The sequence below is a fragment of the Accipiter gentilis genome, chromosome 13 (assembly GCF_929443795.1).
Source record: "Accipiter gentilis chromosome 13, bAccGen1.1, whole genome shotgun sequence".
NCBI classification, from domain to species: Eukaryota; Metazoa; Chordata; class Aves; order Accipitriformes; family Accipitridae; genus Astur; species Astur gentilis.
Window position 1 is genome coordinate 22,444,031 of NC_064892.1, and position 25,282 is coordinate 22,469,312.

The 25,282-nt window shown below is 37.9% G+C and overlaps 1 protein-coding gene across 1 annotated transcript in view; it reads left to right on the forward strand.

Annotated features, from left to right (window-relative positions):
* The window catches only part of PCDH9 (protocadherin 9), a 687,142-nt gene that overhangs the window by 426,615 nt on the left and 235,245 nt on the right, over nucleotides 1–25,282 (forward strand). The window contains exon 3 of the mRNA XM_049815746.1: nucleotides 17,260–17,461. Coding sequence (XP_049671703.1) covers nucleotides 17,260–17,461 — 202 coding nt within the window. The remainder of the gene's footprint in view (nucleotides 1–17,259; nucleotides 17,462–25,282) is intronic.

The following is a 25,282-nucleotide window of genomic DNA, read 5'->3' on the forward strand; positions in this document are numbered from 1 at the left end:
TGCAATTACTTCAGCTCTATGGCATTCACGCATTAAACCCAGTGTTAATTGTTTCCCATTTTTGTAACGATCCTTATAATAGGATAAAACCAGAAGAGATAATTTCTTGAAGTTAAAATAGCAGAAAATAAAGACATTTACTCTGATCAATCATCTCAATATGAAATTAAACACAATCACAAGTAAACATAGAGTGTCTTTGTGCTAGATACCAGTGGAAATTGTCATTGGTACTGTTTGGAGTATTTATTCTGGAGGCTGGCACAACATGCACATTTGTCATATTTGTGTTAAGACAGAAAGGAGGATTGAGTAAAGCAGTTTTTGAGTTACTGGTTTGGAGGAGTTTCACACCATTATTTATATAAGCAATATTTGGATATTATCATAGATAAATATCCATATCATGTAGTGTGTTTAAATATTCATAATTTTCCAGAAATGAATAGTTCTGCGGTTTCACTTGGGCTACTCATGTATGATATTGTATCAATTCACTAACGATTTTTGTATATTTGAAGAAATCTTAATTAAAAATATCTTTAAAGTGGCAATAAAAGATAGCCTGAAAACACAGTGAGCTGAGTGGTATCACAGACTAATGACCTCTTCTAAGATTAAAACAACTCCTGTAATTACTGGAAAACTTACGTTTTGGTATTTTCACAACTATTTCACAGAAGTGTTTATGCAGAATATCCTGTTCTCGCCATTACTTTATAATGGGTCTTCCTATGTTTACTTTCCCAAAGATGCCCTAGGTGTTTGCAGGCAGGTGACTACTGGATTTTACAAGGAAGTGTCTAAAGGGGGGAGCAGTAAATGTAATTTCTATTTGTTATTGTTTTAAGAATCAAAGCGTGAAAAGGAATATCTTAAAGTAAAATTCATCATCATAAAAGTGAAATTAGGAGATTAAAGAGAAGAGCAATAGGTTATGAAAAGAAACAGAGGAAGATCTCCTTCTTTCATATATATATATATATATTTTTTTTTTTTTTTTTTTTTAAGAAGGAAAGTATATCTCCAGAAACAACCCGAAAGCATAATGATTTAGATCCATCAAGCAGGACATGTAGCTAACCATAGTAATCACATGGAGCTGTTGCTGCTACCTTTGTTATTTCCCCGTGGCTCTCTTGTTGTCTTTACTTCATCCAGTCTTCAATCAGATTGTAAATTTTCTGAGGGAACAGCTTTCTTTCCTATGTTGTTTAAGTATTACCTCTCACAGTGCCGCTCTTCTGTTTTCTCTACCACCCTTCCCCTGCTCAGTGTTAAGCCTTTTATAATCAAGTAAATGGAAATTATAAACATATTTCTTCTGCCTCCTTTTATAAAATAATAAAATATTTAGTCTTTGAATAGCATTTGCCATCTGAACATCTTAAATTCATTTGCAAATATCATGTTAGCTTTCGTAAGCATCATGCCTAGCTGAGAAAAGACAGTGATCTTTCCCACTTATCAGTAAGCAAAAATGTTGAGTGTTTCACATCACTGGTAGCTGACAGCAGCTGGCCACCATCAGGAGGTTCTCAGTACCTGCAAGGTAGACCCCAGGTACCTGAGTCCGAGTCTCATTGGAAACTTTCTGTTGATTACAGTGACTTGCATGAAATCTGTCACAGAGTCAGTCTTCGGACTCCATGTCCTGTGCTTTAACCACATGATCACCCTCCATCCCCTGGGTGAGAATGACTACTTATATCCTCTCCCGTGTTAGCTTCTCTGTCATTTTCAGTTTAGCTTAGAAACTCAGTATCATAAATTCTTTAAGATGCTACTTGTCTGACCTGGCCCCTGATTTTAATTGTTAAGATTCAGGCTAGCATTCCAGATGGTCCCCTCTAGAAGGGCTGCACAAACTGGACCTGGCTAGTGTTTTGCCATTTCCAAGGCAAGTGCCAGCTGTTAGTCATTTTGCTTGTTACTGAATATCATTTGAGATGATACTAGTGGGCAAAATCCTAAAGGATATTTGGCATTAACTGCTCTGGTGAATATCTGTAGCCAGCATTATTGAGTAAGCAGTTTCATCTAAGTCTGATAGTCATTTTACAGGGAAGAGAAAAAAAAAAAAAAAAAAAGATGAAAGAAAAAAAAAACCAACCAAGAAATTAGAGCACATCTGTCTTTCTTTTCCTTCCATCTGTCAACCCAGGGCATGTACCATATCATTTTTTTCCTGGTGTGGGAAACATTTGGCTTCCTCGTTATGAAGTTAACTGTACAGTTTGATGTTGGATTATTTTTGTTACTTTTACTGTTGTTATTAGGACCGCTATTCAAAAATATGTTATCCAGAAGGTTTCTAGTGTCAGTTCTAGAGATTTTGGACTATGCATTTTCCTAAGAAATAATGATAAATAACCTTGCCTGTACAGAGCATAGCCTATACCCTTTTTCAAAGTGCATACAAGGCATTCCTCTAATCTGTTATATATACATGTTTTAGGCTTTTCTTTGCATTAGATGCAAATGAATTATTTAATCATTTTGATTGTGTTCCTTTCAATAAAACTAGTTACAATAAATACTATCTATGACTATTCCCATGGAAAAAGATAATTTTGTGGTAAGCACTTACCCCAATGTAGTCTTACCTGCTTTTTTACCCAGTTCCAGGAAATCCTCCAGAGAAATGCCCGATACCAAAAAGACTGATCTAATTAGCCTACCTGCTGTTTTTCTCCAGTACATTGTTAGAGCTGTTGTCACTCTGCCTTGATGCAATGAGTGTGCTGGTTTAGGAGCAAAGGGAATACATCTCTGCCGAATGGGACTTCTGGTGCTATTCTGTCATCTGCATATACGTGAGGACTGGTCTGGCCAAGTGTGATGCCTGCTTGACACTTCAGTAGTTCGGGCAGTCTGTCTGTCTAATGGAGGTATTAATGGAATAATTACCTGTTGGTGAAATCAGCAATCCTTACTGCAGTGCAAGGCCTCCATTACCTTCTGAAGAATTAACTGCAGGATTTGGCCTTTAATGAAACATGCCTGTCATTTCATACTGAAATGTCAATCTCACTCTGAGTGCTGCATAATTTTTAACTATGTTTTTTTAGCCATTGTGTAATTCAGAAGTTGAGGGCATGCTTCATATATAGTTCATTAATTACACGTATGAATTTGATGTCCATTTAGAAACTAGAGAGATAAGCTATTAGAAGAATATATATTTAATTGACTCTAGGAAGTTCAAGCATAGGAATCTGCACACACACACAAAAACCTGACACACAAAACACTTACTGTCAACCTAAGTGATTATTTAATATACTTAAAGCTTGTTTAAGAAGCCATAATCAGGTTTAAATTTTTATATCCAAAGAACACTTATTAGCACACACTGGAAAAGAAAATCCAATGCTACAAGGCAAAAAAGTAGATTATATATGATGAGTGTCTTCACTACAAAAGATAATATCTGTGAGTAACATAATTTAGATTAAAAAGGTTGGTAAAGTCAGAACAATGACTGTTAGATGACAAGAGAAACTTGGGATTTTATTAGCTGTAGTGCTAACAAAAGTGCTGAGAAACCAATCCTAACGCTATTGATACCCGCGGGAAATTTTCCAGTGACTTTACTAGGTTCTAGGTTAGGCCCATGTTTATTCCTTCTACAAATGAAATTCAAAATTGTGTGAAAAAGTATTAAAGTCTCCATTTCAGAGGATTTTCTCAGACTTGAGGTTGTTTTCCCTGCTCTTGTCACTGCTTTCTTACATTACGAGTAACTGTAATGTAATAATGGCATCTTCTTCCTCCACTCATTCTCTCTAAAAAAACCTTCCAGTTTTCAGATTTTTGCTGAAGTAGGCATGGTTATGTGCCATTTTTGACTAGCCATTTTGACTTTCCACCCTACTTGCAGTTCCTGTGGAAATATCTCAGGCTTCCATATCTGTGATCTGTCAGCAATAGAGATCAAACCCGGGATGGACGCATTCTTTACATGCCTTGTCAACCTGTGAAGACTGAGATAAGGTGGCTTCTACAGGCACTCAGCTCTGTGATGTATTCTACAGTTTGATAACACCTTAAATCTCAAAGTACCGCCATGCATTTTCTTCCATCTGTCATAGTAGTACATATCAGAAAGGATCCTGATCTACTACTGTGTGAGAAATTGATATTAATACAATAATACAGCTCAGTTCAATTTGCCCATAAATAGGTAACATTTATTTAATAATTGTTCTAATGCTGAATTCTCACTCAGAAATGCATCCTGTCTGTTCTGTAGATAGCTAGTAATGTAATGTAAAATGTATCATGACATAACAGCAATGCTCGTAAACCCTTGGTTTAGGTTTTAGATACAACCTCTTTGGACTTCTTTTTTTAATGTTCTCTGGAAAACAAAGACAAACAAGGCATGTGCATATACCTTTACAAAATTTTTCTGAAGACCAGTTTCATTCCTTTGTGCCTCTGTGTTTTTCATGCTTGTATTTAAATTAATATTGTTCCATAAAACGTGAAACAGAAGGGTTGTGCTTGTCAGTTTGCCTAATGAAAAGCTAGCATTTGCAAAATACATATAAATTACCCTTGAAATGTTAGTAAATGTGGGGCTCAAAAGTCAGCAGTCTTTGGCTATCTGTATTAATAGACATGGTCGTGTTCTCTAGGTGGAAAGTGCACAAGTAAGTCCATCAGTTTTAAACATTGGGATCAAAGGTGATGGCATCGAACAAATTCTGTGAAATGAGAAACTTGCTAGTATGTAAATTTGAAAAAAATACACACCAATCACTAAATGGTTTATGTCCAAGGTAAGTCTCCAATGTCCTTCTTTCTCTAGTTTTGCAGACAGATAATGAGGAGAAGTCAGAGGCCAAGATCCTATGAAGGTCTGTAGTTTTGGATATGTGACTTAGTGAATCTGTTTCCAATAGAAGCTAAGCAGAAGCAGGTGGTTATTAGCACCAGTTAATGTGACTTCGAAGACTTCTGTGAAGTTATTCTTTTAGACCAAAGAAAGAAAGAAAGTCAGTCAGTCAGTCACCAGTGTGAGTTCACTTTGCTAACATTAAACTCAGCTGGCACAAATTAGGTTAGATCATCAACACCAGAACATGAACACAGACTATCAAACTTACCTCTCGGCTTAATCCAAATGGTATTGTATCCCCTGGCAGTGGCAGCATTTTCTAAAACTATCCAGATCATAGTCAGAGTTCTTGTTTTCCCTATAACTTTTAATGTGTCAAGAGCGTGCCATATGTAATTTGTGGAAAATACTGAAAATTGGATAATCACTATTATTATAATTGGATAATATTATTATTACTATTACTATAATATCGATAGTATTATTATTATTGGATAATCACTATCATTATTGGAATTCCAATAATAATAGTGATTCTTGTCAGCTCTCGTTTGACTTCTACTTGAGGCCAGCAGAAAATATATTTCTAACTAGTTACTCACAGTAAGATACCTATGAGAGTGTCTGCTGTTTTGACAGTACAGTAGTACCACTGTTGTCTCTGTGTAGCTGATTTACATGCAAAAAGGCCTTATTTTTTCCTCTGTCTTTTTTCATCTTGTTTGTTAATAAATGAGGTTTTAGCTTTCTTACTGGCTAAGCTGCTAAAGCATATATTTTTTCTAGAAATCTCTGTGTGGAAACACCTTAATATGCTTACTTCTCATTTTGCATCTTACTTGGGACTATAATTTCGTGTAGCAGAGATTTGCCCCAATAGTCAACATGGCACAGGAATGAAAGACCCATTATCAAAACAAAAAAGCTCATTCAACCACAGAAAGTCCTAACATTCTCTGTGGATTTAGCTTTTCCAAGCTTTGACATCATAAGTTATTACCAGGCAGATGTACATATGTGTTATATGTGGTGGAAGAAGAATTTGTAGTCAGTATTTGTAGTATGTATTGTTCTCTGAAGAATCCTAAGTTAAAAGCTGGGGGTTTATTTATTTTTTCATTTTCTATAGCATGTGTTTGCATATGCAAAATGAAAACTCCAAAACTTTGGGAGTTCAAATAAGAAAAAAAACCCCAACAAAATAAATTTAGAAATCTGCTCTTAGGAAAGCAGTTCTTAAGGATATCCTGTCCCAAGGAACAAAACATAGGTTTTTATGGTGCAAATACTTCATTGTCTAGTTCCTTTTCTAGTAGACATGCAGATACGTTTTAACAGGGCTGTTTTAATTAACTTAGAGCGAGTGTACTCAATTGCGGTAATAATACGAGCTTCAAAATTAAAATATTATAGAAATTGCATCTTTCCCAGGATGCACCAGCTTAACCGTATTATCCTTGACAATCATGTCCACTTTCAGCTTTTCCAGTGTGGATCCGTTTATCTAATGTGACAGCTATAGTGTCCATTGTGTTAATAGATGTGCAGCTGCTTTCTAGAATCACAGCATGTAAAAGGCCTTATCCTCAAAGGGCAATGCTGCTGCTGTTTCTGCTTTCCGTGCTTGTAGGAGAAGACATGACTGCTGACTCAGAATTAATTGTAACCCAGTGAGCTGTCAGTGACAGATACCCATTACAAACGCTAGTACTAGTTCAGGAGGCAATGGTCTAATGTACTCTTCTCCCTACAGCATCCCTAAATTGAGAGCCTCCTTCCTTGCCCTCCTCCCACTCCCATGCTAATGCAGGTTATCCTTAGAATCTTCATGAGAATTCAGGTTTTTTCTGCCTATATTAATCCTTGCTTTATTGAGGAGCAATATGATTTTCTTAATTGCATTTCCTCAGGCTCACATAAGTAAAAGTGAAGTTTGACATCACGATGTCAGTATGAGCACTGGTTGTTTTAGAGTGTGTTTGTTTAAAGGGCTTCAAATTTTCTTTTTTTCCTTTAAAACAGTGTTAATCTGACTACCTTTAAAGCCCTATGATACCAAAGTTCCTAGTGGACAGCTGGTCATTTGCTGCTCAAGCTGTGGATTTTGAAGTATGTTTTTCTTCCTCTTAATTAAAAATGAAGCATTCAAATCCTGAGGTTAGAGTGAGGGCTGCACTGCTCTGGACAAAAGATTGCTACCTTTACACAAGAGTCGTGGCCTGCTTGATTTCCAAGGTTATATGCCATACTAAGGAATGCTAATAGAACAGAATAGTAAAGGGTTTTTTATAACATCTTTCTTTTTCCTGAAGATCACTGGAAAATTTCCTGCTTCCTGGTACTGCATAACTCTGCATATCTGCAGCAGTGACTGACAGTGATGAAAGTATAAATACATAGCACTTCTTTAATACAGCAATTATCAGCTTCAACAGTAAGATGCAGTATCAAGAATGATTATTGACATGGTACCACATGTATCAGTTTACTCAATACAATTAATAAAACCTAGCTGATGGAATACTTCTGTATCTCATTAAATGCTCTGAACATAGTTTATGTTAACATTATAGATATAATTGCAAATATAGCAGTCAATATTTTCATATATGACAATAATAGGGTTATTTTTATAAGCAACCTCCAGATAATGTACATTCCTTAGATGGGAAATATTCTCGATTTTTTCTTCTCACATTTAAAAATGTAATTTATAGTTAAAAGAAAATCCCAGAAACTTTATTACCCTGTTCACATTACTGAAGCCAGATGAGTTTTACAGAATGTAAATCAGGGCAAATTTATTATTATAATTAAACTTGTAAAATTTCAGCAACAGCTGTTTCTACATTTTAGTAGTTCATATACGTTATTGATCAACGCGTGCTTTTACTAATGTAAAACTTCTCAGAGTGTAGAGAAGTTATGCTGGTCATTGTTATAATTGGCACAGTGCTTCTGCAATGCTTCTTCAATTGAATGCACTCTTAATGTGCATAATCTGTCTTGCTAGGAGGAGCTCATCACCAAAATCAAACTAAACAAATAAATTGAAGATCACTGAAGTCATTAAATTACTAAGGATCAGATAAAATATAATTCTATTACAACTAAATTGTTTATATGTGAGTTTCTTTGCATGCTGTAATACAAATAAGCTCTTCTTATAAAATGTGCCAGAGCAACAGATAAGTCAGTGTAGTATCTTTTTGTGAGTGAGATCAGTTTCTTCAGGTTTTTGTATCCTAAATACTTAATGGCAGCTTAAATTTCAAGTGTTCAGTGGCTAGAGTCAGGTGCCTAAATAGTTATGAACATAGTGCAAGATCTACCTTTTCTTACTGGTAGGTTAACTTTGGGCATTTAAATTGGAAAACTCTAAATTTCATGTCTCTACTGTCAAGGAGTATAACAATGAGTTGGCAAAGAAATTACTCTGTCTTAAGTCTTCTAATACATGTCCTATGTATACCTAGTCATCTGTAGTCAATGACTGAGTACAGACACCTCAAAAAGGCATTTTACTGTTATTTTACAACCATATATTTTTTAGGATAGTGTGAATGTTCACTAGAGCTGCCTTTCTTTCTCCATTAACTACAAATGTGTTTAGAAAACTATCCTAGATACAACACTAATTTTTAATAGGTGTCTACAAAATTACTACATTTTTAATGAATCCTTTCTCAGGTTTATTTTCCACAGAGCTGCTGGGAAGAAACATGTAATAAATACAGCAAACTGTGGTTTATTAATGTCTAACCATTTGAATGAATGATGTTTCTGAACATTAACTTAGTTGTCTACTGGTAGCACACCTGGCTACTTTCTTTTCTGTTTTACTGTGTACAGCAGTTTCCATCTCTTCCCCCCACTTGCCTTTCCATGCATCTGAGGTATTAATTTGCATAATTGTAGGCTTAGAACTGATTTCCTGAGTCTCAGACAATTAATTGAGGAGGATGGGGGCTAAGACTGAAAATGTTGAAAATATATTAGTATTTTAACAGACTCCCAAGTTGAACAAAGTAATACTCTGGTTTAGACTAGATTAAATTGTAACACTCAGCTTTGATCCTAGATAGATAACAATATTTATTAGGAAGAGGAGTATTTGCTATCTAAGTGGATATTAGGAAGGCAAAACTTAAATATACGCTAGTCCTGTGTTTAGTATCTTTAGTTAAAGGGTTTTCAGTATGTAGAGTGTCCAACTTAAAAAAAATAAAATCATCCAACAAAACCCAGGAAGAATTTATGGCACAAAGACTATAGTTTCAAGAAATAAAATGAAGGAACATCATTACATAAACAAAGGAAGAAAGTGATATTACCTCAACAGATGACTGAAACCACAGGATTTGACCGCAGGTCTTTCTTCATTCACTGTCTCTGCAAAACTAAAACACCTCCCCAACCAGAGAGGCTGTCTGTTGGCCATGTTTAAATGTGCTTGGGACCATCAAGCAGTCATTCCCTCCCCAGGCAGTGGGCAGACTGTAATTGAAAATATTTTTCACCATGAAGAAAAGGCCAGTTCTCTACAGCCTAAGTAGCAAGAAATATAATAGGTGATTATATTTATGCTTCCTTTTAATATATTACAGTGTAATTTCCTGATTTCTATGAAACTTCGGTACTGCGAAACGGAGCAGAAGAAATCAAATGATTGTCTGGTATAACAACAATTTACATTCTGAAATCAATACCAACATTGTTACCTTAGGGGGGAAAAACAAGTAAATACCTAACCACTCCAGCTATTTATGTGGGTAGCATGGTATGGAGACGTAGCATGAAGATGCAATATGAACTGCTTTTTTCTTTTTTTGTTCTTAGTTTAGCCTGAGAGATTGATGGAAACCTTATCTATCTCCATTATCTTGGTTCTGTGGGTAAGATATCAAGATGGGCATGGAGAATGGGTTATCCTGTGATGCAAGGAGGATCCTTGAATAAGGACTGCCATGGGAACTGCACAAAGGAGTTTTGTTTACATGTAGCCAAGAAAAAAATAACCCTATTTCTGTTAGCAAATTGCAGGGATCTACTGCACAATTTGTCTGTAACTCAGAGTTGAGTCGAGATTATCTGAGAGAAGCAAGAGAGGCTTTTACTAAGACAGTAGAATGATTTTCTCTCAGATTCATATTCTTTTGTTAGCTTGAGTGAAACACGAAAGAAGAAGGTGTGTGTAAGTGTTCACTGAGCTGAGTTGTACGAAGCCCGATTGGAGGTGCTTTGTGGCTTTCCCTGTAAGGTACACTACAACTACACACTTTCAGAGGTCACAGTCCAGAAGTATATTTTCATTCATCTTTCCAATTTGGAAAAGAGAAGGTAGGTTGTAGATTTTAGGAGGCTTTCATTAAGTCAATCAGAACTAAAAAATATATAACAAACTGTTGTTTATTTACAGAAGAAACTAATACAGCAACCATACGGTAATTCAAAGATCTTGCCGTTTTTTTCTGTGGAGCAAATACGAACATAGATATTTCTTGTGTAAGTTTCTTGCCGTATTTTAGTTTGAAAAGAATCTCCTTATCCCAGATCACACTCTTGCCGTGTTAAAAGGTGCGCTATGTGTGCTTCCAGCATAGAAATTTAAGAGAGAAATGTGGTTTATCTTAGGAGAAAAGAAAGGTTTAAATTTTAGTTTGTTAAAACTATATTTTAAAGCTTAGTGGTGCCTTGCACATCTTTTCTCTTCCCCTCTGAAACTGTTATTAGTCTGTTTTTTGTGACTTCTTCTATTTACAGGCTTGATCTCATTAAAAAAAAACCAACAAACCAACCAAACTCCATGTTTCGGTACATGAACCAGGAGTCTTTGTTTTGATCCTGGGAGGAACAAACTTTATCAGACATCTTCCACAGAGGACCTCCAGTAAAGCATAGCTTTTTCTTGTGTCCTTACAACATTTTCTTGAACTTGTGCACAAACGATATCTTCTTGATCATCATAATTTCACAGGCTTTATAGAGTATTTGTCTACTGTTTACACTTGATTTTATTTTAGTATATTTCTTCTCTGACTTCTTTATTCATGAGTGGGGTTTAAGTTTCAGTAAGGTATGTGAGGTGTAGGTTCTTCTGTTTATTTTGCATGAAGGTAAATTATTTTTTCAAGTTTCTCTTTCGAGCCTCCATATCAACAATCTTCTCAGAATGTTTTCTGTGTCTTTGTTTTTGCTTCATAATATTCCTTTGTAATCTTAACACAAAGTATGGCATGATATTTCAGAAAGGAAAGGGAAAGAATTTTTGTTGATGCAAAATCTCCATATCTGAAATAAAAGATCTTGACGACAATTGAAGATGTGTCATGCTTGAATATATTTTCTGATATGCAAATGTATGGCCCATTCTGTAAAGCTTAGTTTGACTTGCTGTGAATTGGATGTTTTGGTGACTTCTGCCTGTCTGGGAAATTGAGGACAGAAATCAAGGCTCTTAACTTACAACTATATTGAGCGGAGAAGAGGGCATTTTGTTTAAAGTACCTGATTTGTAAACTCAGAAGCCAGCTCGGTTAAAATTCAGCAGGTTCTATTTGCAACAACCCAGTGTAGAAATGCTTTTTTAATTATAGCTTGTTTTATAACAATGGATAGGATCTGTAGCCAAAGCTGTCCCTGTGAGACATTCAGCAACGGAACAATAGTATAATTATTTCTTGGATCCCTGATTAGCAAAAACAATACAGTAGTTGTACAAAGCTTGGAAGACTGGTTTTCAGAATAAAACAATCTCACCATGCAAAAGCTCCTCTTAATGGTGATTTCTGTAACTTGCTATTTGATTCAAGCACGTAATTAGAAGTAAAATGCATTTTAGAAGCTAACATACAATGGAAAGCACTGAACAGTTTTGAAAACTGGTGTTTATACTTCCTACATGAAAGTTCTGTTTCCAACACAGCTCGTAACTCATCTGACATAGGACATTTCAAACACTCGATATCATCATATAGCATGATCTTTCCTCTACTTCAGACTTTCAGCACTCAGGTCAACAAAATAACTTAGACTATTTACAGCCCACTTTCTGCCTGTGTATGAGGGTTTCTGGGAAAACAAGGCGGCAGCAAAAAGCTTAGTCTCACAGGCAGTACCCAAACCTCACTGGTATTGGCCCACCTTTTCTAGAAATCCATGCCGAGGTACAATTCCTACCAATTCTTTTGCTTAAGTAAGGATTTCAGGATTGTGTCTTTAATGCTCTGTGATACTTTCCAAAGCAATAGATTTGTATGGAATGAAATTACAGATTCTGGTATCAGAATACATTTTATACAGCTAGGATTGTCAGAAATAAAGTACTTCAGTATCAGATTATGTTTTCAGGACTGGAAAATTATGAACCGGCTCCAGATATTTCTAGATTTTCTTTTCTTTTCAATTAAAATTCACAGAATCACAGAATGGTTGAAGTTGGAAGGGACCTCCAGAGGCCATCTACTCCAACCCCCCTGCTCAAGCAGGGACACTTAGAGCCGATTGTCCAGGACCATGTCCAGGTGGCCTTTGAGTATCTCCAAGGAGGGAGACTCCACAACCTCTCTGGAACACTTGTGCCAGTGCTCAGTCACCCTCCCAGTAAAAAAGTGTTTCCTGATGTTCAGAACCTGCTGTGTTTCAGTTTGTGCCTATTATGACCTGTCCTGTGACCGGGCACAGCTGAATTCCTCATACCAAGACAACAGATGTGAGGAAAATAGGACAGAAGAACGTGAGGAAGGGAAAATTATAAGCTGTGACTAAAATCTATTTTTAAAATGTTTTCAGTATCTCCAGGTAAAATACTGTAATGAAGAAAAATGCAATATGCTATGTCAAGCACAGGTTCTACTTTTCTGTGCTTGATCAATAAGATTAGGAATATCCCCCACCCTCCACCATCCATTCCTCCACCCAAGAGAACTTGCTGATATTTTTATTGGCATTTTCAAGTACTACATGTATTACTTATATTCAGTAATTCCACAAATTACGATTGTTACAAAGTACTAGATATGTATTTGGTTTTGTTGTAGCAGGAAAAAAGCAGCTAGACCAGTTTCATGTGTGGTTGATTTGATACAGTTTTGGTTGTTACTGTGATTAAAAAAAGGTATCGGCTGGCTGACCACCTGGTCTGAAAACAGAAAAGAAATGTGTTGCTATTATGCTTGAACTGTCCTTTTATCAGCACCAGAGTTTGCTATCCTTTATCGCCATCTAAGATACAGAATTAATTCTTCCCTGTATCTCTTGTGGGTGTGAAGTCATGCTTCACCTGGGTGAGCTTTATAGAATCTGCTGCAATAGGTGATTAAAAGAAGAATGATTCCATGTAATGGATACCAATTGTTTTCCTGATTTTTAAACTCAGCCCAGGTTCAAAACCCTCTTGAGTCAAATTGTTCTGAATTATATATTGACATTACTTTGACACAGGTTAAAATCATATAATTTTGACTGAATTTTACTTTCAGTTCTGGGTTTCACATAACAATGATGTGATATTTCCTGATTAACAATAAAGACTGGATGTTTTTCAGGACCTGAAGAAAACCCATATTTCCCCCCACCCCCACCCCCCCCGATGGTTTATGATTGAATATGTCACAGATTTTTCATTTGAATTTTGGCCAAGTGTTTTGGACCTGAACCATAACCCTACCTCATGCTGTATATAATCCTGCATATGTTGTAGCGTACTTAAAATTGTAATTACTTGTTATCATTAGTCCCAGTGTTGTACCAACTATAAACCTCATTACTCAGAATAACTTGATTCTGTCTTTAGGTAAAAAGAATTCAAAGCTGCATTTGGTTGCACAAGGGAGCAGATAAATACAAACATACTCTAAGCATGTTGTAGGTTTTTCTTCTGAAAGAAGAGTCCCTGATACCGTTGTAGAGAGAAGAAATTCTATGTACAAGTGAGGGGCTCTGCGCTGGATCGGGACCGCGGGTCACAGCCCGGGTGCCAGGTGCAGGCTGCGGGGGGTGCGTGTCCGTACCTTTCCCAAACCGGGTGTGCGTGGGGGGGGTGGCTGTGTGTATTCGCTGGCAAACCCTGAGCTGGACCAGCCGGGGAAGTAGGAGGCCGTGGGTCCGGGCAGGGGAATCGGGAGGTTGGAGGGTCCGTGCTGGTTTTCGGGGGGACCCACGAGAGTGGGGTGCCTGTGGGACGAGCGCGTGAGTGCTGCGTGTGTGCGGCGAGCACCCAGTCGGGGACCCATGGGGCGGGTAAGGGGGGCCGGGATGCGGGCAGGGGTGCCGGGCGGGCAGAGGGTCCGTGCGGGTGCCGGGGGGATCGGCGAAGGTGCTGGTGCAGGTGGGGAGTGCGGGGGGTGTGCTGCAGCAGGGACCTTCTGCCTCTGCCAGCCCCAGAGGAGGGGGGGACGTGGCTGGGCTGAGTCCTGAGGGGGGGCTGCTGGAGGCACCCCCTGCTCCGTCTGACAGGCCGTGGCCGTGGCCTCGGCGCGTGGCCGTGGCCATGTCTGTGTGTTACACGCTCAGTCTCGGTACTGCAGCAGTTTCGCTAGGGTGGAGGGGACAGCGGGATGCGTCCCTCAGCCTGGGCAGAGACCCCCGGACCCCCGGCACCGGGCTGGGCTCCAGCGGCCGGGCAGGAGGGTCCTGGACCGGGTGGCCAGAGGAGGCGGCCACATACCCCGTTAGTTCACACAGTCATAAGCTGCCAGTAGGCTGAGTGACAGTCTTCCCTTGCAATTAATATGGTATGCATAAGCTCAAGTGTTTGCTTTGAATCTCTCTTTGTGGAAGACTTTTTGCCCGCATTGTTTTGATGGCGCAGCTTAGTCTAAAGTTTCTTGACGGGCTGCATGCTGCCCGTTCATCATCTCTGGAACTGGATCACTGTTTACGTGACCTTTAGATCTTTTTATAATCCTTTATGGTTTGTGGGTCCTCAGTGGGGAGCTCAGAAAGCCAAGCCGGTATATCTTTTTCTTGTCGTTTAAAGTATGGATTTAAAATTTTATAGCACTATCAGCTAAGAAGTTGCTGGTATTAGCGTTAGGCCTGTGCCATTTTACTGGCTGACTGGTCCCTGTCAGTATAGAGTCAGAGCAGATTTTGGCTAGTGTGAGGAGCTTTTGTTACCCAAGATCAGTATTTTTACGATATAACTCGTGAAACTGGACATTATTGTAATTATGCATTTTTCTGTTTATTTAAGTGGTTAATTAATTACAGGGGGGTAATTATTTTGCAGAATCTTAAATAGAAATTTTCATCTCCTCCCTTACTTAAAGGATTTATTTTCTCAGTCATTCATATTTTCTCATAGTCTTTTAGTTTAAAAATTGAAAGTAATTTCCTTTTCCTGTGCCTCTTGCTGATTTTACTAGTGACATAAATTCTTACTTTGGAAGAACAGATCTCTAAATTTGGGTTACTGAAAATAAATGCAGAAAGAGAAGATTTTAAGCTGTGTATTTAGCTATGTTTCTATTTTGTTCATATTGAAGGGAAAGAACCTGCTAGTGATTAAAAAAAAAAAAAAAAAAATTGTTCAGAGTGGCAATTCCAGAATAAAAAAGTTGCAAGAAAAAGTAACAAAGTGTGAGGTAGAAGTTTGCTTAGTGATAGTATATAGAGTTAGGTCCTCTGTTGATGTAAATGACTACAACCCAATGACTCAGAGGATCTATTTGGTTTTGCTACAGCTGGATTCCAATCCTAAAGCTAGAAAAGGAACTTAAAAGCAAAATGCTAATTATAAAATCACAGCCAAGAGCAAATATTATTACATCTATTTCTATACTGAATTACACAGTAGGCCAAAATTGACTTAATCAACTATCTATGTCCACCCAAGGGAGATGAATAAAAAGAAATCTGGTAGAGGATATTGATCATCATATAAAATGGTAGCAATTACCATTAACAAATAGTTTTTAATAAGCAAACATACAGTTATTACCATTAACTTGAGGTTTTCCTCATTAAAAAAAATAACATGAAAAAAAGAGAGCTGGCAAAACCCGTGAGTCAGGGCCTGATGCTCTTTCCATTAACTTCAGGAAAACTTACTTGGATTTGGGATGGATACAGGACACCTGATTTTAACTACTTAAAAATTGGTAACTAGTAGAAGATACCTGCTGTAGTATCTTCCTGATGTTTCTTTCTCTACTGACTCTGCAGAAATCTTGAATGATTAGCTTAGATATAATCCATTACTTTCAGATGACTAATATTAGTAAGAAAGTAACCACTAAACTAAAGAGTTATTAAGCTTAAGGCAAACTCTGTGAATCTCTTCTTTATTCTAAACCAATCTAGCTAACCAAATCACTCAGGCTCCCTGCTGCTGAAACTCATTTTTTGTGGGAAGATGTGTTTGACTTAATTTAACCACTCTCTTGAGATGCTCTTGAACTAGTTGTTTCCGATGCTTCAAAGATGCAGCATTTTGATCCATGAAGACCTATAATATTCCTTTCATGAATCCCACAGTCGCGGTTGCTAAACAATTCGCAGCAGTGCTGTCGGCTCTGGAGCTCATGGGGAATCACTGTATCATTCTGTGGCCACAATTCAGAAAGTCGGGTTATTTTTCCAAATGAGAGAGGTTCAAAATCAATAATGGTTAACTAATCCAAGTGTACACAGCAGAGTTTTTTTTTCTTTTCTTTTGAGATGACTGTGGGGGTTTTTTTTAAGAGGTTCAGGAAAATCTGTAATTCTGGCTCTCACTCCCTGTGTTGTTTTGAACAAGTATGTGCTGTTTGTTTTTATTTCTCCTACCAGAGTGATAATTGCTTTTTCCATCGTTGCATTCCGTGATTCTTTGCTGACTACTGTGGTTTCACAGATATATTATCAATCCTAAATATCTGTATTAGTTAGATAATTTGTATCTGTTAAATATCCTTATAGGTACGTATTTAGATATCCTTCTATTCCTGGAAGATGACAACCATTTTTATTGGTTTGTTTATCTCGGTGGACTTTTTTTTTCCAGTATGAACAGTGATAATACAGGTTTTAACCTCAGAAATATATACTTACTATATTTCCTGATGCCATTTGCTTTTCATAACATAGTTTGCAATGGTTTCTGCTTCTTAGAGAGAGTTAGTATAGGTCATGCTTTTAAAATTAGGAGAAATATACCTAACTGTCTACTGATCACTTTCTTGTGAGAAGCTTACTTCACAGATGAGAATGTGCAGACCTTTGAAATTTGGCTCTCCTGCCTGCCATCCTCCCTGGGTTACTCTAAATGCAAGCCAAAAGAAAAAAACCCAACAAGCAAACACAATAACAATTGTCTCATAAGCATTGCCAGGAATCTATTTAAATGTCAAAAGTTAAAAAAAAAAAAAAAAAGAGTCAGGAGAACAGAAAAGAAGAGCACTAATCAGCGTGTCCTGTGCTCTTCTTTGTAGTCCCAGCGCCGTGTTACATTTCACCTCCCCGATGGCTCCCAGGAAAGCTGCAGTGACAGTGGTCTGGGAGACCACGAGCCGGTGGGTGGTGGAACCCTGATCTCACACCCTCTCCCTCTGGTTCAGCCGCAGGACGAATTCTACGATCAGGCTTCACCGGACAAGAGGACTGAAGCTGATGGCAACTCTGACCCCAACTCGGGTGAGTCACTGTCAGTGTTCTGTTTATCTGAGTTGCTTTGGTAACTCGGGTTACTTTCTTGTTCCTCCTTTTGAGCTTTGCAATGGTAGAGGTGTTTTCAAGCAAATGCATGAATATTTGGTCGTGTTAGCTCTTAACGATTGGTAAGAAATAATGTAGATTACCTAAAGTGCCTTATTTTGTCATTTGACTGTAGAAACAAAAAAATATCCAGTGAGAAAAAAGCAGCTCCATACTAATTGCACAGTAAGTGAGAACAGCTGGGAAGAAGGAAGGCCTACAAGGTAGCAAGCTTTTCTTGATGTTTGCAGTGCTGTTGCTATTTAGCATTGGACATCGTTTTAGGAAAGTCATTCTAAATACAATTTTAAAGAGCAAGGACATGGAGGTCACACTATCTGTTAGACTAACACAGAAAACAGTAAATCAGTAAAGCACTGGGAAATTTAAAGAATCCCAATTTCTGTAACACACCTACAATTTCCCCTTCTAACAAGCAAGAAACACAGGGTTTCTTTGATAGGTTCGAATGGCATGATGTTCTGCTTTTTGGAACTGCCAGATATGTGTTTTCATACAAATATTAAGTATGTGCAGTTTGTCTGATTTGGGAATTTATGCCTTTCTTCTTTCCTTCTTTATGATACATTTACATTATTGCAGTGTTTTTGTGACAGTCAGTACTAAAATTGAAGTGAGGTCTTAACCAATACTGTGGCTAGTATTTTGGCCTTGGAATGTGGAGACTTGGCCATACTGAAAACTGGGAAGGGGCAGTAACACTGCCCTCAAGCCTCTTGTTTTCTGTCTAGAATGTGGAGGCAAAGGTTAAAAGTCTTATCTGTGCACTTGGAAGGTAATTGAACTTGAGTTCTCTTGCATCCCAGGAGTATAGAAATAAGAATTAGTTTCTCCCTTTGGCATTTCTCCCTTTTGTATAGATGATTAAATTGTCACTGAGCCTGTACAAGCCAGGAGAGAAGGTGGCCTTGGGATCTGATGAACAATATTAAGGTCCATGTTCTCATTTGGGCAGAGCTGGATCTGAATTATGACATTTAAATCATGGCAGATGAGAATGCAAACTGTGGAATATTGACCTTAGAAACATTTTTCTCATACTTTTTATGGGAAGACTGAGAGGGTATGTTGGGTGAAACTCTATGAAGAAACAATTTGAAATGCTTTACTGTTTCTGAGTTGTATTCTGGTTTCTTATTCTCTTTTCTCCTTTTCCTTTCCCTTTTTTCCTGGATATGGCACCTGCATTTTATTTTCTTTACCAAAACGGAAATGTTGTTGGAACTATGATCTTAAACCCTAAGTCTGTAGAAATACAAAGTACTGTAAAAGAATAGCAACTATGAATGGATTAACTCTGGAGCAAGACTCTATGTCTGTTTAAGCAAGTGAGGAGCTTAAGTGGAATTATCCTGTTAATTCTTTGACCATGTATGAGACGTGTGGAAGATTTAACAAGATCAGAGAGGAGTTTTAAGGCAGCATTGCATCTTGGCACTGTCACATTGGCTTCACTGACTCCGAACTGCACATCTCTTCAAAATGTGACGTAAAAATCCTCCAGGAGAGTTAGGGAAAAATGGGCTTAGTAAACGTTATATCAAGTTATTAAAAATGTGTTTTTAGAAATATTGTGTCAAGCACATTGTGCAAACTTAGTAAATTAATCATGATGATCTATTCATCCCTAATACAGAGACTAATAGAAGATTAGTCAGAGTGAGTAAGTGTTCTTAAAAGCTATATGAAAAGCTTTAATATGCCTGTGGTTATACCTGGTTTAGCCTTGGGGATGCTAAATTCATGGCAAATTTATGAAAATCTAACCATCAAGCTGTACTGGTGATTAGTTAAGTATTGAAGTATAGATTTTTCACCTTTTATCAGACTGAATTAGAACAGACGTTGAAATAGTGCATTCCATATCTCATCAAATTTCACAAATTCAGAAGGGAATGATATGGTCATTACTGTGACAGAAATCATCCTAGGAGAACCCAAGGCAGGAAGGGAGTGATGCTGCCCATTAGATGGATTTGACTTTTATATCTTATTCAGTATCAAGCTATTGCCTAGGCATTGTGTCAAAAGTTATTTTGCTACTGGAGGCATAACTTTTTGGATGAGATGTGAAATGGAGTTTAAAGCAGTTTATGGTTATTGAAGAACCTGTGGCAATTTTCAGAAGAGAAAAATGCTATCTGGTGATTGGGCAAAATAACTTTGTGGGTATTTACACATGTTCGTGGTTTAACTGATGTAGTATCATTTCAACATTGTATTCTTTGACACTTCTAAACTGAATTTCTAGTTCTATTGCAGTGAAATATTAAATAGTTGTATTTAACAGCAGAGGTAGTTTCATTTCAGTGGCTGTTTAAGGGATTGCTGTTTATGAAAATACTTGAGGCATGCTGAGGTAAAAGATACAGCTATAAAGTAAGGAAGAAGTCTTGGTGGAGAGTAGTAGTATTACTATGTACAAGTGCTGCTGCCAGTTTTGGATGATAAATGTTGCAGAACAAGATTTTATTTTGATTTTAACTCTTTCAACTGAAGAGAAAGAGAAGTGCTTATGGGAACATTTTCTAATGATCTCCAAGAATAAAATCTACACAAAAATACAGATTTGTCCCACTGTATTTTTATGAAAGTTCATTCTAAGTGAAAGTTTGCTTCAGCTCATAGGAATATGATGTTAATCCTGGTAGTAAAGTCCTTGCCTCATGGTGAGAGCAATTTTGGTTAATGTCTTTAATGCTCAGTGAATTGTGTCGTTTATTGTTGTACACTGTGAAGTTATGTGAATAAAAATGTAGCCATTGTGTCTCAATATTAGTATGTTGCTATTTTAATTATATTTGAAGAGTGACCAAGGCCCAGGTCTTCAAAACCTGAAATAGGGGAAAAAAATAGCTAAAAGTCTTGATAACTTATTGCACAAAGGTACGAGAAACCTTATTGTCATATTTTCTTGAGACACAAGAGCTACAATTACATTATTTAATGAAAGAAACATGCACAGTGAGAGTACATTCATCTAGCTAATCTTAAAACAGCGATCTCTCTCACTGGGGGAAACTGAAATGAAGAGACTGGCATTGTCAGCCACACACTGTCACTGTGCTTATGAGGGAAAGGCAACAAGATAGAAGCATGAAGTAAAAATAAAATTTATAAGAACTTTTATAAGATGTGTATAGTCCGAGTTTGATTTGCATCACTCAAGCCTGTCTTCTTTGTATAGAGTCTTTTATTTTAACTCGAGGGTTTCAGTCAGTTCACTAAGATATCTTTTCCATTTCCCCATTGGTGATTGATTAGTATTAATGGATTGTCAGAGGACTATGATGTTAACCTGCCAGTTGCAACTTCCTTATAGTTCACCTTCGTCTCATTTGCACCCTGCTAGGCTTTACAAGAATTCTTCCATCAGTGAGCAAGAATTCACCATGTTTAAAAACAATGTAACGTTACAGAGTGACACCAGCACTGTGGTTTTGTTATGCATTATTAAATGATAAAAACAACAAGTAATTCAAATTTACTACAGGAGGTCTCATTATTCAAGAGTCATGGTTATGATGATTTAATTTTGCATACAATATTGATTTGTAAGGCAAGCCTTGTGTATGTTACAACATTTTATTGCATTTAAATGCAGTGATTAACAACCTTAGCCTTGCCTTGCTGACCATGACTTTGCCAGAAGCATGGGCCAAGAGGAAGGCAAAGCAGCATGATATTACCAGGCTGCATTGTTGGTCACCATGATGACAAACAAAAGAGAAAGATTGTAAATATTATAGTGTTGAGAGTCTGTAAAAAAATCCAAGAAAACAAAACAAGGCACATACCAGAAAGGAGATTCTATAATTTTTTGGAAACTAATGCTTTTGAATAATCTGAACGGTGCTTTGGTGTGTGGAATGATAGCCTCACATGTTCTCCAAATGAGTGCTATCTTTTGCATTTGGAGGGTGTGTATAGTCCACTTCCTATAAAAACTGAAGGAAGATATTCCAAAGATCAATCAGCTGATTACAGTTCTTTACCTTTTAGTATATCAGATAAGAATTTAGAAAACATGAAGTTTCTTTAGGATCTAAAAAAAAAAAAAAAAGGACACTGTAAAATTGTATTTACTGGTATGACTTCATAGCCTCTCTTATTACCAAAAATCCTGCTTTTTAATGATTTTCAATGTGTGTATCACAAAGTGCACTTTTAACACAAACATCTTCTTTATAATCAGTTACATTAAAAGTGTACAGCTGTCTGATGTATTTTAATGTGAATTATTTCTTTAGTAATCACTCAAAGGAAAACTGTGGTTTTGTTTGCCAGTAGTCAGGTGCAGAATGTTATTTTTCATTACTATAAGTGTGGTTTTCATTGGGATATTCTCCCCCCCCTCCCCCCCCATTATTAGTGAACAATTCTTCTTTCACTGTGGTTTAGTAAAGGTTGTCAGGGACTTAAATTTAGATTGAAATTGTTAACATTTCTAAGGGTTTCATGCAGCAGAACTGTGCAATAGAACTGTATGAAGGAAAAATGTGCCTCCTAGTGTAAAGAAGGGGAAAAATGCACTTTCATGAAAATGCTTGATAAATCACATTTTGATAGCTGCGAGCTGTGGATGTGATTCATTTTTCTTCAAAGAGATAAAGAGGAATAGCATATATTTAGTGGAGTGTTAGAACTGCTCTAGGGAAAAAGCCTACTATACACTGTGGATGAAACTATGCAATAATTCCAATAGTTTAAAACCAGACAGAAATATAATATTTATGTCTTCTGATATATGTTTATGAAGCTAAGTAAATGCTTGCCTAATTCCTACACCTCATTAATAAGTAGTATCAGTGTATGTTACATAACAAAAACTAATAGCATTATAAAAACAGGGAGCTGTAGAAAAAAATTGTAACAAATACACTGTTTGCTAAGTAAAAAAGATGACCTTCAAATTAACTAGAATATTCTATTATATCCTAAGTTATTAGTTACAAATTCCAAAGCAATTCCATATTCTTGGAAGCAATGTTGTAATGTTGTCTATCAATAATACTGTTTGTGGATAGCTTTTTTATTTCCAGTACATTAAAAATTGTGTGGATAACTGTGGCCGTTATATATGAGTTCCCACATTTTAATAAACCTAATACTATGGTGGTTTAGTCAAGTGATGTCAGGGGTATTAAATCATACTATAATTTCAGTAATAAGTAGGAATATCTCTGTGGCAGTGGTTTAATTATGATTAAAGTTCAGAGTAATGGCAAGATTGCCTTGTATTACACTTGGTCATATGATAGGGTCCCATGTGGAGAAACTAAGCCTTTCATGCAAAGAGCTTTGGTTCTACAGTGTCACTGTCATTACACCCGCTGGGTGATGATGCTTTAACCTTGCGGGCATACCCTCTGCTTAATCGTGCCTTTCGTTTTGCTGCTTCAAAAGGATCTTGTCTTGCTTGGCAATATTGGAGTCCATAGCTGAACATCCTAAGGTGTAAGGAAGAAATGTTACTCTGTTAATGCTTAGTTCTAGATAAATCACTGTCCATAGTTATTCTTGTGTTTTCATAATATAAGACTCTGTGTGAACTAAAATAGGAACATTTGCCTTTGAGACATTTCCTCCATTTCATTAAACACAAGTTCATACCTCACACAGAATCTAACACTGTCACATTTAGCTACAGGCAAGTAGGAGTAAGAAAAACTGGAGTCAAGTTGGTGAATTAGCCTACCGAACAGCTATAAAAAAAATAGTCTGAGGTCTGAATTCAATCTTAGCCCGTGTGCTTATTTCTTTAAAAAGATAAATAAAATCTGGGAGGCATAAGAGGTATTGCTATCTCTTTACATCTCTTTGCTGCCTCATTACAGTGAGGATTTTAAAATTGTCTTGGTTTAGAAAAGCTACTGTGCTACATCTGTTCCTGTTCTACTCTCTTTTCCCCCATACACCAAAGCTAATTGGAGTGTAAATCAGGATGGCAGAGCCATTGAATGAGCAGTGAGAGGGGAACTTGTCCCATTGCTTCTCTAAGATGAACACCTAATGTGTCTGAACTTTCTAGCTGCTGCTGCCATCCAAGATGAGAAATTGCAGGTCCTCAGCAGTGAGCTGAAAAGGCTAGATGGGGCGTGGGGACTATTCAGACTTGTAAGAAAAATTTAGAAGGGTTAGAGGATTAAAGGAAGGGGAGGGTTGCACATTAGGCGAAAGCTGGTGCCTCTGACTGCCATGTCTGAGGATACCTAGGACAGTTTAAAACCATGGATGCTTTTGCCAGTGGTGCAGGCTAAAACAAAAGACTGATTTAAGGAATTGCTAAGAGTTATTTTCACCTATCAGTAAGAGTTATCTTCTCACAAGGCTTTTCTTCTTATCACAGTAAGCCCAAATCTGCTGCAGAGATTCATCATGGATTTTTTTAAGTTTTAAAGCATTATCATTATCTAGTCAAACCTCTGTCATAGCACAGTACATAGAATTTCACACAAGATTTCTTAAACCAAGCCTCTATTTTAAAGTATTCCAGTGATTTATTTCTCTTGGTGTTTATATTGGGTTTATATGGCAAGGTTGGGGGGTGGGGAGGGGCTGCAGGGGGTACTTCTATGAGAAGAGACCAGAGCCTGCCCCCATGTTAGATAGAGCCAGCTCCTACTGGCTCCAAAACAGACCCAGTGCTGCCCAAAGCTGCACAGCAGCTGGGAGAGAGGAGTAAGAAAAATGTGAGAAACAACCCTGCAGACACCAAGGTCAGTGAAGACGGAGGAGGGAGATGATGCTTCAGGCACCAGAGAAGAGATTCCCTTGCAGCCCGTGGAGAAGACCATGGTGTCCTCTGCAGCCCGTGGAGAAGACCACCGTGTCCCCTGCAGTCCGTGGAGAAGACCACGGTGTCCCCTGCAGCCCGTGGAGGACCCCACCCCGGAGCAGGTAGGTATACCCTGAAGAAAGCTGCAGCCTGTGAAGAGCCCAAGCAGGAGCAGTGTCCTGGCAGGAACTGCAGCCCCTGGGGAACCCACACCGGACCAGTCTGTTCCTGAAAGCCTGCACCCTGTGGAAAGGACCTACTCTGGAGCAGTTAGTGAAGGACTGTATTCCTTGGAAGGGACCCCAAGGGAGCAGGGGAACAGTGTGATGAGGAAGGAGCAGCAGAGACAAGTGTTGTCAACTGGCTGCAACTCCCATTCCCCATCCCGCTGCACCACTCAGCGGGCGGGGGGAGGGAGAAGGAGTCAGAAGAGTAGGGAATGAAGGAGTGAAGTTGAGCCTGGGAAGAAGGAAGGGGTGCGGGGAAGGTGTTTTTTTAGTTTGTTTTTCCTGTTTCTCACAGTCCTACTCTATTTTTAACTGGTGATAAATTAAATTAATCTTCCCCAGCTTGAGTCAGTTCTGCCAGTCATGGTAACTGGTGAGTGATCTCCCTGTCCTTATCTCAGCCCACGAGGTTTTTCATCTTACTTCCTTCCCCCATCTTGCTGAGGAGGGGGAGTGATAGAGTGGCTTGGTGGGCACCTGGGAACAGCCAAGGTTAACCCACCAAAGTGTTAAAGTGCGTATTGTATTCCCAGTCTGAAAGCATTTATCTTCAGCGTCTAGCTCTTGTCTGTGAGACTGTACTGCCCTTTGCCAACAGGAAGTCTTTGACTTCCAGAACTGCATAGGCATTTGAGGCCCAAGGGACTATTTCGACTAGCAGAGCCTCCTGCATAATACAGGTCAGAAATCTTAGCCAATAACTTATAAAAATAAGTGTGTATTTCTGCTGGTATC